This window comes from Leuciscus leuciscus (genome assembly GCF_965113295.1).
Source record: "Leuciscus leuciscus genome assembly, chromosome: 2".
Classification (NCBI taxonomy): Eukaryota; Metazoa; Chordata; class Actinopteri; order Cypriniformes; family Leuciscidae; genus Leuciscus; species Leuciscus leuciscus.
Genome location: NC_138726.1, coordinates 14800926 through 14815803, shown reverse-complemented (window position 1 = coordinate 14815803; position 14878 = coordinate 14800926). Strand labels below are relative to the sequence as shown.

The 14878-nt window shown below is 35.8% G+C and overlaps 1 protein-coding gene and 1 long non-coding RNA gene across 2 annotated transcripts in view; both read right to left on the bottom strand.

Annotated features, from left to right (window-relative positions):
* The window catches only part of LOC309492903 (uncharacterized protein), a 44778-nt gene extending 35040 nt beyond the window's left edge, over positions 1–9738 (bottom strand). The window contains exons 1-3 of the mRNA XM_082161943.1: positions 9605–9738; positions 6583–7223; positions 5666–5761 (exon numbers count right to left, since the gene is read on the bottom strand). Coding sequence (XP_082018069.1) covers positions 5666–5761; positions 6583–7223; positions 9605–9611 — 744 coding nt within the window. The 5' untranslated portion in view covers positions 9612–9738. The remainder of the gene's footprint in view (positions 1–5665; positions 5762–6582; positions 7224–9604) is intronic.
* On the bottom strand, positions 3076–4211 carry LOC309486418. Its single transcript, XR_014201537.1, has 2 exons — positions 3941–4211; positions 3076–3463 (listed from the first exon to the last, which is right to left on the bottom strand). It is a non-coding gene; the product is annotated as an uncharacterized lncRNA (long non-coding RNA).
* Positions 9739–14878: the final 5140 nt, after the last annotated feature.

Genomic DNA, 14878 nt, shown 5'->3' with positions numbered 1-14878 from the left:
TCAGACATTTTTATCTCTGTATAAAGTATTTACTGTAATGATTAAGGTTCTAATAAGTCTAATCTGAGTTATTTCTGCCTGCAGATATTTGTATTGTCTCTTTCTCTCTCTCTCCAACCACTATGTAATTGGACCCATATGTATTTATAAATGTGACTCATGGTGGCCCTGTGCTCTATTTACAGTTAATGAACAAGCAAAACACTGGCACGCTGTATACTGTATATACAGTTCCAGGACAGAAACCAGAGAGGAGCCGTGAGTTTGTATAATGTTATCCGGAAGTGCTTGTGCTGTTCAGCATTTGCTAGAAAGTTGTCTCATTTAAAGTGGGGTAGTGCTTGTGTTGTTCAGCATTTGCTGGAAAGTTGCCTCAGTTAAAGAGGGGTGTGACAACATGTGCAAATGTTTGTCAGGACTGGTTTTGTCAGATTTAACAAATGGTAAACAGATATTCTCAACAAAACAAGCTAAAGTAGAAGCAGTTACCAGGGTTACTGGATAAAAAAAACAAAAAAACTAAGCATAACTTTGAGAAAAAAGAAAAAAAAACTGAGCCCTGCTGAACTCATTAACTTGCCACAGGCTGTACCCTTACAGGGGTCTGAGATTAAGGTGTAAAGATTAGTCTGCAGATGGAGGCACGAACACGAAAGGTTCCACTGTACAGTGCTGGTCAGAATTATTTGCCCCCTTGGTAAATATGATCCAAGATGGCTGTAAAAAATAAATCTGCATTGTTAATCCTTTTGATATTTAATTTAAAAAAAAAGCAAAAATCTAACCTTTCATTAAAGTAAAATAATTGAAAGTGGGGGGGAAATCACATTATGAAATAAATCTTTTTCTCCAAAACACGTTGGGAACAATTATTTTCCCCCTTTTTATTAAAGGTCCCATGACATGAAAATTTCACTTTATGAGGTTTTTTAACATTAATATGAGTTCCCCTAGCCTGCCTATGGTCCCCCAGTGGCTAGACATTTTGATAGGTGTAAAGCAAGCCCTGGGTATTTTTGAGAAAATGAAAGCTCAGACGGGCGAATCTAGAATCTTCCCTTTATGTCGTCATAAGGGGAAAGGTCACCTCCCCTTTCTCTTCTTTGTCCGCAAAGAGAATTTTGCCCGCCCATGAGAAAATGAGCTGCGTGAGCGTGATATTGGTTTTTCCTCCAGAGACATCATGGCTTGCAAACGAGCGAAGCATGGCAGTTGCTCAGTGTTTGGATGTACAAATGAACACAAAAGTATTTTTTTAGTTCCTTCATCCGAGCCTCTGAAGAACCAGTGGGTTATGTGAATTTCTGATGTGTAATTGTTCAAGTTCAGACAGATAATCTTTCTCTCAAAATCGTTCAATACTGTTTATACATCAGTAAATTAAACCAGTGACTAAAATATCAACTTCACATCGTTTCTCTTGGTAGGATGAAAATAATCGTAAATAATCGCGATCAAAGAACAATCCCTTTCCAATCGCCCAAGCTGTCAATCACACAGCGCGAGTTTATCTGGACACTTGCCAAAACTCGTTATGAATTCAATGACGCTGTTACGCTGCACAACGAAGCTCTTACTGTACTTGCCTCATGTTTGCATTGGTGAAATCATTAGTGAGAGTGCAGAAACTGCGTTGCAATAAGATCTTCATTCACGCGATCAACAGGCTGTCATCTGCTCAATGCTCATCACTGCAACCTTTTATGTGATGGGAATAGATCTAAATACTTAAACTTCTCACGATTCGTTAACCTCGATAGCTGTAATAGTAAAAATGTATTATAGCTGTAATAGTAAAAGTATTCGAGAGAGTTCCACATGTAATGCTAGCTATTTCATATGCAAGCATGTCAGCCAATCACAGCAGTGGGCGTTTACACTGAAGTCTCATAGCAGACATGCCCCTTCAAACAGAGTTTTCAAATCAGAGGCTAAAATCAGGCTAGGAAAAATGCCTTTTATTTCTAAATTATTACAAAAATATATATCTTAAAAACATACTAACATTATAAGGGCACCCCAGGAAACATTATAAAATAATAAAATAATCCATGTCATGGGACCTTTAAATACATTTTGCAACCTCCTTTTTCCAAGATAACAGTTCTGAGTCTTCTCCTATAATGCCTGAAGAGTTCGGAGAACACCTGACAAGAGATCAGAGACCATTCCTCCATACAGAATCTCTCCAGATCCTTCAGATTCCCAGATCCATGTTGGTGGTGCTTCTCTTCAGTTCAGCCCACTCATTTTCTATAGGGTTCAGGACTGGAGACTGGGATGGCCATTGCAGATGCTTGGTTTTGTGATCAGTGACCCATTTTTGTTTTGATTTTGATGTTTGTTTTTGGATCACTGTCCTGTTGGAAGATCCAAACAAAGACCATTATAAGATTTCGAGAAGAGGTTGTCAGGTTTTGGTTTTTTTATCTATTGGTATCTGATCAAATCCATGATGCCATGTATCTGAACAAGATGTCCAGGACCTCTGGCAGAAAATTAGGCCCACAGCATTAAAGATACAGCAGAGTATTTCATTTTACACATGGGGTACTTTTTTATCCCTGTGTGCACCAAACCCATCTTAAGGGTTTGCTGACAAAAAAGTTTCATCTGATCATAGAACCCATCCTGTTTGAAGTTCCAGTAGTGTCAGTTATTTTTCTAACGTTCTATGGACAGATAAAAAATAAATAAAAAAAAAGATATTTTTGGCAGCAAACACTTAATATGGGTTTGGTTCATACAGGGATAAAAAGTACCCCATGTGTAAAATGAAATACTCTGCTGTATCTTTAATGCCGTGGGCCTAATTTTGTGCCAGAGGTCCTGGACATCTTGTTCAGATACATGGCATCATGGATTTGATCAAATACCAACAGATAAAAAATCTGAACTTGACAGCCTGTGCTAGAAATCTTATGACGGGCCATGTTTGGATCTTCCAACAGGACTGTGGTCCAAAAACAAACATCAAAATCAAAACAAAAATGGGTCACTGAGCACAAAACCAAGCATCTGCAATGGCCATCCCAGTCCCCAGATCTGAACCCTATAGAAAATGAGTGGGCTGAACTGAAGAGAAGCACCACCAACATGGATCTGGGAATCTGAAGGATCTGGAGAGATTCTGTATGGAGGAATGGTCTCTGATCTCTTGTCAGGTGTTCTCCAAACTCATCAGGCATTATAGGAGAAGACTCAGAGCTGTTATCTTGGAAAAAGGAGGTTGCAAAAAGCTTTTTATAAAAGGGGGCAAATAATTGTTCCCAATGTGTTTTGGAGAAAAACATTTATTTCATAATGTAATTTACCCTCTTGTTCCATGAAGTTACAGGGTAAGTGTGACATCGGCAGGCTGTAAACGAAGTGTAGTAAATCTGTTTTGAATTAAGTTGTTTTTTCAAATACAGGTTTCCGAGTCAGTGATAAGATTGTGTGCATGAATTTGTATTGTACTTACCTGTAACGATCACCAGCTGGAGTGCCCTCGAGAGCCACCAGAGGGCGCTCCACAATAGACTATGATCACTTCCTCACAAACTACATTTCCCATAACTCACTGCCCGGACTCATCAGCACTCATCTCATTCACCTGTGTCTTATCACCTTGTTTCACTCACACCATAAATACCTGGTTTTCACATTCACTCAGTGCGAAGTCTTGTTGTACTGTTACTGCATTTCTGAGTGTTATTTACCCGTGTTTGATTCTTGTATTGCTGACCTTGGACTGTTTCACCGTTTCCTGATTGTTTCTCTGCCTGGCCTGACTTGGATTGTTTATTGGACTCTGATAATTGCTGCCTGTAATTCGGATGTTCTCTGTGTTTCCTCCATTGATCTGTTTGCTGTTGTTGACCCTGCCTGTACGACTACTCTGTAATAAAGCTGCATTTGGATCTTCTCCTTCAAGTCTCGGAGCAGTTCATAACATTACCCTGTTCATGGAACAAGAGGGTAACAAGCACCACTTTAATTTACTGCCACAATGTCACACTTACCCTGTAACTACATGGAACAGGAGGGTAACAAGCATAATTTTAATTTACAGCCCGCAGATGTCATGCTTACCCTGTAACATCATAGAACAAGAGTATATTTCCCCAGTATTTAAACAAAAGTTGCAATAGTTTTAGTTTTACTTGCCTTAAAACATTCTTAATCCGTGCACTTTTGTTAACAAAAAAATGACTGTATAAATGCACAGATATGTAGGGGAGCGCGGGGCACAACCTAACGCGGGGCTAGTTGTAACACGCTTGTTTTAAATACTTCCGCACATGCTTGGATGACGAAACTTTGTGTATTTACTAGTTGCCATATCAACACTATACAGAAAAAAAAATTCCGCCAAAATTATTATTTTTTTGGAAGATATCCATAGACATTTATTAAACCATAGCAAAAGTAAATTTCTTACTTAAGTTAATTTTTCATCTCTATTTTTTGTGTTTATTTAAAATAAGACAAATCTGATATTATTTTAATCTCCAAGATGTTATTTAACAGTTGAGATAGTTCTTTAATGCTTCGCTAACTAGCAGAAGACACTAGCAGGGTTTAAACCCCAGTTGTGCAGGCGGGGCATGTTGTAACACTGCGTTACAAATGTGCCCCTATTAGAAATATGCTATTATATTCTATACTTTTATTAATTTTATTGGGAAAACGTGAGAAAAAGGTGAATAAAGACTGAGAGTCAATGTTCAGAAATGACTAATTATTTATTTGTTTTGAACTATGTTGTATAGCTTTGTTTTCATGTGTTCGTAGTCAAAACTCAAAAATTATTTTATATTTAATTATTAAAAATTGCCATTATTTTATATGAAAAAGTTTTTTAATTGTATTTTATTTAGAAAATATTTTAGTTTGTTTTGTATATATTTTTTATTAGATCAGATAACATTTTAAGCTGTCATATGTTATGTTACAATGTGCCCCACACATGTTACAATGTACCCCACCTATGGGGCATGTTGTCACATTTCACTTCCATTCTTTCGGGGTATGTCAAGAAAAAAGTATATACTGTATTAATAAAACAAAACCACATAATTGTACTAGACATGTGGGAAATTAATGTGGGAAAAAAGAAATACTCTGAACCATAAGTAGATTTACACAAACTGAGAAAGTCAAAAAGCGTTAGGTTGTGCCCCGCTCTCCCCTACCTATGTATAACCTTGGTATGTTATTGTTACAAAAAGGTACACAGTGTATGTTCTTGCTAAATTGCTCCCAAATGTAAGATTGTTGCCTATTATAATAGTTGAATGAGTACCCCTTAGTTCTAAAATACTTACAGTATAAATAATTAGTTAATTTTCCTGGTTGATACCTCTTTATCCCCAAACCTTTACATAATGTTCCCTTATACTTGCACGTACATACTTTATAGGTGCACTATAATTATCGAAAGTTACACTGTAAGTTCGTTTTCATTAAGCAGTACTTTGTGGGCTGTAATCTAAAGCGTTGCCAATTACTTTTCAATAGAATGGTTTCAAGATTTTCTGACTGAAATTTGAAGACTTTGAAAAAGTGGCCTTTTGGCTAAATTCAAAATGGCCTTCCATTTAGAACTAAAAAAATTAAATAAAATACGATCAAAGATCACTCCTTCAAGAAAAGAAGCATCACAAAGTATAAATAGACTTACTTTCAGGACTTTGATAGACTGCTTGATCTCCTCGAGTTTCTTTTCTCGCTCCTTAATCAGATGTTTTAATTCTGACCTTTTCTTTCCCAGTTGACTCTGTGAACCAAAAAACAAGATCCAGTCACATTTCCAGAATTGTCAAGCTCAGTAATAATACTGCCGGTCGATTTGACCCATTTTGATTTTTGAGATGTCTGAACTACTGGGTAACAACCAATGATGTTCACCTTGACTATTCCTCATTTGGGTCATGAGCATGCACTGTTGTGCAATGTGCATACATAATTCATAATTATAATATTTGAAGGTTAATTTGACATTTAAGGAACAGTTACATTTATTTGATATATTTTGCTATGCTGTTTCTCAACTACCCTAAGAGGGTTTTATATTTACATTCATGCATTTGGCAAATGCTTCTTTCCAAAGCAACTTACATTGCATTAAATGCATACATTATAATTTTTTTCCCCCAGTTCACACATTCCCTCCTTGGTATTTCTAGTTCTATTCTCTACAGTTTGAGCAAGGTTTATAAAAAAAATATATATATATATATATATATATATATATATATATATATATATATATATATATATATAATAGCTTTGGTGCAATTTTTACAAGCAAGTGGTGCATTTACAAAATTCTTAGTACTACTAATATCACAAAAAATCTTCAAAAGTCCACTTTTTTCAAACATTTCAGCATATTTTATATCGAGAAAAATAACTGAGAAATTATTGAGAAATGTGTCCTAGCGATTGTAAAAATAAATAAAAATAGCAGGAAGAGTTTACTGTTTTACCTGATTCTTTCATAGTCTGACTTTTGGTGAATTGTACTGAATCCAGTTATGGTCAGTACCATAAAGAACGTATACATTTTTAAAAAACATAATACTAGTTTTAACTCACCGTTTTTTTCTTCCACTCTCGTTCGGTGGAGACAACATCATGCGCTTTGTGTGAGGACTCTGCGCACTCCTTACACACGCACACGTGTTCGTTTCGGCAGTAGGCATCCAGTAGACGTTTGTGTACCTTGCACATCTTGTCCTCCAGGTTGTGAATGGGCTCCACCAGCTTGTGCGAGGTCATCGCCTTTCCCTTCTTATGGTGCCGCAGGTGAGCTTCACAAAATGAACCAGGGCAATTCAGGCATGACTTCTTGGCCTTCATCTTCCTGCCAATGCAGGCGTCACAGGGCACCTCTCCCGCTTTAGCAAAGTCTCCCCAGTCGTCTTCTTTCTGTAAGCTTGGGGAATGTGTTAACTCAACGTTGCCCTTGTCACTTCTGTTGGAGGACAGTGTGGATAGACCCTGGAACTGCTCGGCTATCTCAGCTAGCACACAGTTGATGCTGAGCTCTGGTTTTCTGGAGAAAGCTTTCTTGCACATGGGGCACACAAACTTCTTGCTGTGATTCCAGAAGCCCTGCAGACATGCCTTGCAGAAAGTATGGCCACAAGGAGTTGAGACGGGCTCGACGAAGACCTCCAGACAGATGGAGCAGGAGAACTGCTCCTCTGACAGGATTCGTCCTGGAGATTGTGGGCCTGCAAAGGTTAGGGTGAAGGAGATGGAATTAGATGGGTGGCAGTAAAAAGTGGAAGAGGAAAGAGTAGGACAATGGAAGGCCATGGTATCAAGACACAATTATGTCTTAATACAGTAGGCATGTTTACATGCACTAATTTTCCTCGATTGGAATAAATCGATTTCTTATTCTGAAGGTTCTGTTTATGTGAACCCTAAACATTGCAGTCTGATCCATATTAGTTTACATGTGCATTACATGTATTCCAAACAAAAGGAATTTTTCTGAGCCATTAATCTGATTACTAACGTATTATTTGGGGGCATGTTTCCCATCACTATCAAAGTGCATGCTTTCAGTTCATTGTATACATATGCAAATTTAGACATTACCTTTGATTTTGATATATAATTATGCAAGGTAAACAAAATTATTTCAGTCTAATTTCCATTTGCTTTTACAGCATCTCTATTAAACGATTAGCTATGTTCCCATCTGAAGGTGTGAATGAAACAGGAAATCTGAATATCGCATAAAAAATGGGAAATAAAGCACTGTTTCCATCCCAGGGTTCAGGGAGGACAAAATCTAGACTTTATGGCAATCTGGCTTAAATTATCAGTAATAAAATAATTAAAAAGTTGCTGCAAAAAAAAAATTGCGGTTCTGGTAGGTAAGTATAATGGCAGACTTTTGATCAGGTATTTCAGAAAGACTAAAACATAATTTGAGATGGTGTGAAATGATATTGTCCAATCACTGGATCTGTTGAGGCAAAGGGATAAGGTTTTTTTCGAGCATCTGGGAATATGATGGAAGTAAGTGTGTTTCCATCATAGTTTATGTGCATGTTTTCTTACCAAATAAAACAAATATCTGCCTCAATTAAGTGCACATTTTATTTGCATTTTAAAGTTTTTTTTTAATAAAAATACGTGGATGGAAACCGCTAATGAACCAAAGACTTTCAGGTCCCCCCTCCTATTCAAAGGACTTTCGGGGACACCCATATTGATGAAAGCAAACAAAATGCAAGACACAGATACTGGAAAAAGAAAAAAAGAAATAGCAGTAAATTATTATAACATTCACAAAAACAAACAAAGATATACATAATAATACTGACTATTGAATAAAGTGAATAGAAACAGCTCTCTAGGCAATTTCGACAGTATCAGAAGAAAGGCCTGGCATTAAACTGGGAGTGTTAGTGTAGGCGTTAAGCATGTGAGCTGTTAACACAAAGGTCACATGTTTAGTTTCAGGTTAAGGTGGCCCATTATTCGAAGAGTTGCAGAAGCCCTTGGTTGATATTGTGTCCTTGAGCAAATTGCTTAAGCTTTCAAATGGTGAGAAGATTTTTGCAATTGCTGTGTATTAATTAAGACTGAAACAATGAAACAAAGTTGAGGTTCATTTGAGAGTTACAGTCTTTAATGCAAGGGGAAATGCAACATTTTAGGAACCAGCCACTGAAAACCCCATATTGTTCTACCAATGAAAGGAATATTGGAAAGCGATGTGTTTACATCCCTGCTTAGCCCTAAAGTATTATTGAACAAGGTACTCAGCTCTTATTTCAAGCACTTTATAATGCACAAAACTGCAACAGATTTACAAGCCCAATGGATTCAACAGACAGTCACTAACAGCAACAAGTGAGAGACCAGATTTACGGCTTATATAAGCACAAACTCAGTCACAGATTCTTATCAGACGTGTGAAGGACGTTCAAATAGCAAAGCGCAGACGTCACAGTGTCATTCCAGGAATGTTGTACAACTGGGTTTTCAACTTCAACAACATTCAAATCCAAACAAATGTCTGTTCCTGTTTGCTCTTTTACTTGTGTCCAAATAAATATAAAAACTAAAACTGTTGATATAATTTAGTAGGACTTAAGTACATCGTCGTGTCTTTATAAGCATTTATAATAAACAAAAATATGTCATTTCTATTGCAAACTTGCATGTCATGTATTTATTTATATATTTTTAATTTCACATTTGTTTTTTTTATTACGAATTGCATATTTTAAAATAGTACTTAAATGTGTTAAGAAACATAGTCATGTAAGTGTAATTAAAGTGTTATTTTATTATTATAGCCTATTATCAGCAAGTCGTTTTTTAAAATGCTTTTAAGATTTGAAGTAGCCTACACAACAAGTGCATTTGACTTCATCAAAGTAAGCAACAAACAATAGCCGAATCATGCATTAACTGTTTTGATTTGCTTAATGTTAATCAAAATTTACAGTAAATGTGGTTCTTAAAACAGCCACCATATTTTAATTTTTAACTTTTAATTAATTTTTCATTAATTTTCAGTCATTTAAAATAGAATGATAAACCAAGAATAGACTATGCGTATGTTGAATAAACAGAGATTGTGACTTACACTGCATGATGAAGGATCTTGTATTTTCTTTCAATGCTCTCCTGGCTTGTGAAGGGTGCGTGAGAATGAAACCTGAACAAAACCTGTTCTCTCACTCATTCTCTCTCATCTGTTTGCTGTGTGGGTGTGTCCTCAGAGCACCTGTGACTGGAGGTTTAGGAATCAACAGTTTGAATTGCTGACTTGAAAATGAACCTTGTATTTTGAATTCACATTTTGTTTTTAAAAGGTCTAAACATCTTTGATGAAATCAGCACAGAACACTTTGTGCAAGTTATTATGATTATTGAAACTATATGATTATACTGGTAATTGAAATGACGTGTCATGATGTAAGTTTTTTTTTTTTATGATTATGGGTTGAGGTTCATGCAGGGTGTGAAATGCAAACAGTTGTATCAGAGGTTTGGCGTTTGGGCCGCCTAGTGGTGTAAATTGGTACCACAAGAAGTGTTTTTTCTTTGGAGAATGAGGGTAAGTGAGAAACTTAAGAAATAATGTTTGTTATACAAAGCAGAGAAAATCTAACAATTTTGTAAAAATACTCAGGAAGGTCAAAGCCGTACTATTGGCCGAAGGATCTTTTAATGGCTGCTCTATTCAGTGCCTAATTAATTATACAAAATACAAACCATCACACACAGCATTACAACTGTCCCACTCTGACCACCGTGGCTTATTTCCAGAGTACAATTGCATATTTGGGTTTGTTGTAGAACAAAAAAATAAATAAAAAATCAGTGACCACTAATAGCAGTAGTCAGCTTAACACACAAAGACAACCCACCTGCAGCACATAGCATTATAAAGCCCTAAAACACCAAGGGCACTAAGTCGAGAGTACACTGTTGCAAACTACCTGAGCACAGGGACTGATGTGAAACTCAGGAAAACATAGGCGATGTACAGCAAGCACAGTCTGGCCGGCGCAGACAGACCTGGCTCTCCCGTGAGGACAGACTCTGCTTAGTGCTGTCTGACGGAAACTACATTTCTAGATCACACGAGGTCCCCAGATAATACTAATCCAGTGCGAGTAGGGCTTAAGTTGCACTTCCTCACAGAATGCCCAAAATATCAAATCACAGAGATTTCAGAGAGACACGGAGACCAAAATGAATCCAATATTTCCTCAATTTAACATTTGTAGCCCAACTGAAAAACTTTGCTTCATTCTTGGTGAAAAAGCCAAATGTGCAAATATAGCCGCAATAATTGAAGCATCTCCTAATTTGGTCCAATTGTGTTTTTTTTTTCAAAATGAATGTCCAATTTTGTTTAAATATAATTTATTTGAATTTAGTCGGAAGCAACAGAAGATACTTCAGTGTTTCCTGGAAGTCAAGTGACCTTCATTTATATAGCGCTTTTAACAATATGGACTGTTTCAAAGCAGCTTTACAGTGATAATAGGAAATTAAGGTAACAGATATTGTTTTGGCTTTACAGCAGCTCTAGAATAAAGTTATTGTCCAGCTAAAGTTAGTTTTGATCGATTCACTTACGTTGCAAATATCATTAGTTATTAACTTAGGGGCCGCTTACACGACACCGTTCTAACAGAAAACCCTTAACGCGCTACGACCTGCTCATTCGCACAACAACAGTGCCTGGTGGCTCTAGAACGCATACCTTGAAATAGCTTCCAAGGTGCAAACCTTGAAAAAAAAAATATATATATAATAAAAATAATTATATATATATATATATATATATATATATATATATATATATATATATCATATATATGTGTGTGTGTGTGTGTGTGTGTGTGTGTGTGTGTGTGTGTGTGTGTGTGTGTGTGTGTGTGTGTGTGTGTGTGTATGGGTGTTTCTGCAACTACGGGCACTTTTAAATCCCAGTAGTGAAATTTTAGATTTATGTTAAAATTTGTCATTTCATAACTATAAACGTATTGTCAATACACACATTGACATAAAACATAATGAATGAATAATCTGATTTAATGTAAAATTATGAAGCATTTAGGCATTTAGCATATATGTCCCACACCCCTGGTTTCAATGTTGAGATACTTAACATTAGCTCTTTCTTTTACAATATGACATTATTTCAAATTAATTAGTTTGATATACATATGACTTTACACCATCTTAAAGTTTTTTTTTACTGATTGTTTAGGCTATATGATTTTTTTCACCTGTCCCACACTTTTGAGTCCTTACCGCAACATTGAAAAAGACTCTTAATATGACATTTGTTCAAAGCCAAACAAATCTAGTTTTATGGAAACAGAAATTAGCTGTGAGCACATGTCTGACAGATTGGTCCACCTCCATTAGGTCACTCAAAAGATCCAGAAAAAATAAGATAAAGATCATCTTTTCTTCTTAAGTATTTATTGTGCGTCCTTCCCGTTCAGCTTAGTGATTGTGTATTTTGAATCATATTTAAAAAATTAATTTACATTACTGTTGAATATATGGAGCTTATAATATGACAAAATGATTTGAATTTGAATTGTGTAAATTTGAATTATTTGCAAGTGTAATCTAACTAAATTGAATTTTAGGTGGTAGTTTAAATAGTTCTGAATTTGATTTTTTTTAAACGTATATTTAACGTTTGAAATTTAACAAATTGAAATGTTTTTATGGCTGAATTTTATAGACATGTATTTTCAAACAGCTAGTTTTTTTTGTTCTGAATTCGTAAAGTGCAAATATTCAGTTTAAAAAAATACAGATTCAAGTTTTCAAGATGAAGAAATTCGGAACTTCAAATTCAGTTTTCTAAAATTCAAGTTCAAAAATTCAAGTTCAAAAATTCAAGTTCAAAAATTCAGATCTTACAGAAAGTAGGTCACAGGTCATCCACAGGGAAGAGTAAAGGATCTCAGATAAGTCGAACAGAGCATTTTGGCTGCACTGCAGTAGTTTTCTGCCGCAAACGCGGTGGTGGTTCAAGAGAATCTGTGTATCTTTCGTTCAGTCGTTTTTTTATTTAATATTAAGAGTAGAAAAATGAGAAAACAGCTTGAGTATTAGATTTCTTCTAATATTCTAGTAATAATAGTCCGCTGCAGCAGTTGCACGGAGCTTACAAAACGCGTGTAATGCAATTATAGGCTACATTTAATTTTCTCATCAAACAACTAGACTAACGAATGGCTCGGCACAACAGAAGAGCCTAGACAGGGCTTTCTCTCTGTGTAGACCAGCAGTTGGTCTGAATTTGCTATAACCTATAGCCTATTTTCTCGACTGTATAGGCTAAGTCACGTTTTATCATGAAACACGCTGTGATTTATTCCAAAGTGACCCAGGCATATATAATGCATTTAACGTTAAATAATCTAAATGTTGACTTTCAAAAGTAGGCGCGCCAAGAAGGCTATTATCTGTATTTTGGTTCATTTTTGGTGAGCGCCAGAAAGATCTAAAGAGACCGAGACGCGCTAAAGCAGCGCATCATGTTGTTTTATTTATTTTTCAATGGGATGATATTTTGTAGTCATTTTTAATGTACACAAATAAAAATATACATTTGACTGTTTCGGATGATGTCATATCATCTGTATGACTAAGTTATTTCCCAGCAGTGGAACAAATCCAAGTGATGGCGCTCGCGCATCGCGCTCTCACACAACATAGTAGGATATCAGTTCTGGCGTTGCTTCATATCGCAGACTGTTCATTATCAAAATGAAACACAGTCAACCAAACATATAAAAAGTTATTCTGCATAATTTAATTGGTCTGTTGTACAATATGAAGGGCAAGCTGTGCCGCACACAGTCCTACTTGTTATTCCAAACATTTCCCTTGCTGTGAAGACGCTGATTTAGCCTATACGTGTATTTTGGGACTCGACTGAAGTATGACGCCTTTTTATTTGTATTATAATATAATATATTAAAATACATAATCTTCTGAGTTTTATGATGTAGGCCTTGTGTGTTTTATTAAAATGTATTATAATTTACATCTCAAAAGGATGCGCTTTGTGCATTCTCTGACATTATATTTATTTATTTAATTAATATTGAGTATCAATTGATGTTAAACAAAACGGTGTGTTATTTTCTCTGGCAACTAAACTTTCAAAAAACAAACAAACAAAAAAAAAAAACTTCCAAAGCAAAGCCATTGTGCGTTCTCTCCTCGCTCCGCAGCTTTTCCACACAGATTTTGAGAACTGGCCAGCTAAAAAAAATAGGCCAAAGAAGTAGACTAACGGCTAGTGTCCGGGAGATGCGAGGTACGTTCATATTTATAAATAAACATAACTGATTTTGTCTACACCTAAATACATTTCCTAATAATAACAGTGATTAAGTCCAAATGTGGGTGGGTTTTTTGCCCAAATGGTCTCCACTCTATGCATTTTGTAATAATACAGCAAAATTTTTTAACTGACCGTATTTGCCAGAAAATAAGTCGCATGCACATGAGTGCAAGTCACACCGGATCATGTTGAGAGAGAAAGGCGTCATCTTTTTTTTTTTTTTTTTTATATTAGCCTATTCAGCAATAGTGTAAAAGACCTGTAAATAAAATACAACATTTACATGATAAACACTATTAACATGTAGGCTATGTGTTGCCTATTTTACTTTCCCTTATGACAAATTAATGCAGAAAACAACAAGAATGAAAAATAAGTATGTAGGCTAGGCTATAATAAAATAATATATAGGCTACAGACTATAAAAATAGCCTATTTTGTGCCCTTTATAAACGCCAAGCCTAAACAAATTTATTTAAATCGATACGGTCGCGCATCTCTCATTCAGTCAAAAGTTTTCATTGCAATGTAACATGTGGATGCTAACTATTAATATAAAGAAGGCGTCATACTTCAGTCGAGTCCCAAAATACACGTATAGGCTAAATCAGCGTCTTCACAGCAAGGGAAATGTTTGGAGTAGGACTGTGTGTGGCACAGCTTGCCCTTTATATTGTACAACAGACCAATTAAATTATGCAGAATAACTTTTTATATGTTTGGTTGACTGTTTAATTTTGATAATGAACAGTCTGCGATATGAAGCAACGCCAGAACTGATACTATGTTGTGTGAGAGCGCGATGCACGAGCGCCATCACTTGGATTTGTTCCACTGCTGGGAAATAACTTAATACTCTGTTATTTAGTCATACAGATAATATGATATCATCTGAAACAGTCAAATGTATATTTTTATTTGTGTACATTCAAAATGACTACAAAATATCATGCCATTGAAAAATAAATAAAACAACATGATGCGCTGCTTTAGCGCGTCTCGGTCTCTTTAGATCTTTCTGGCGCT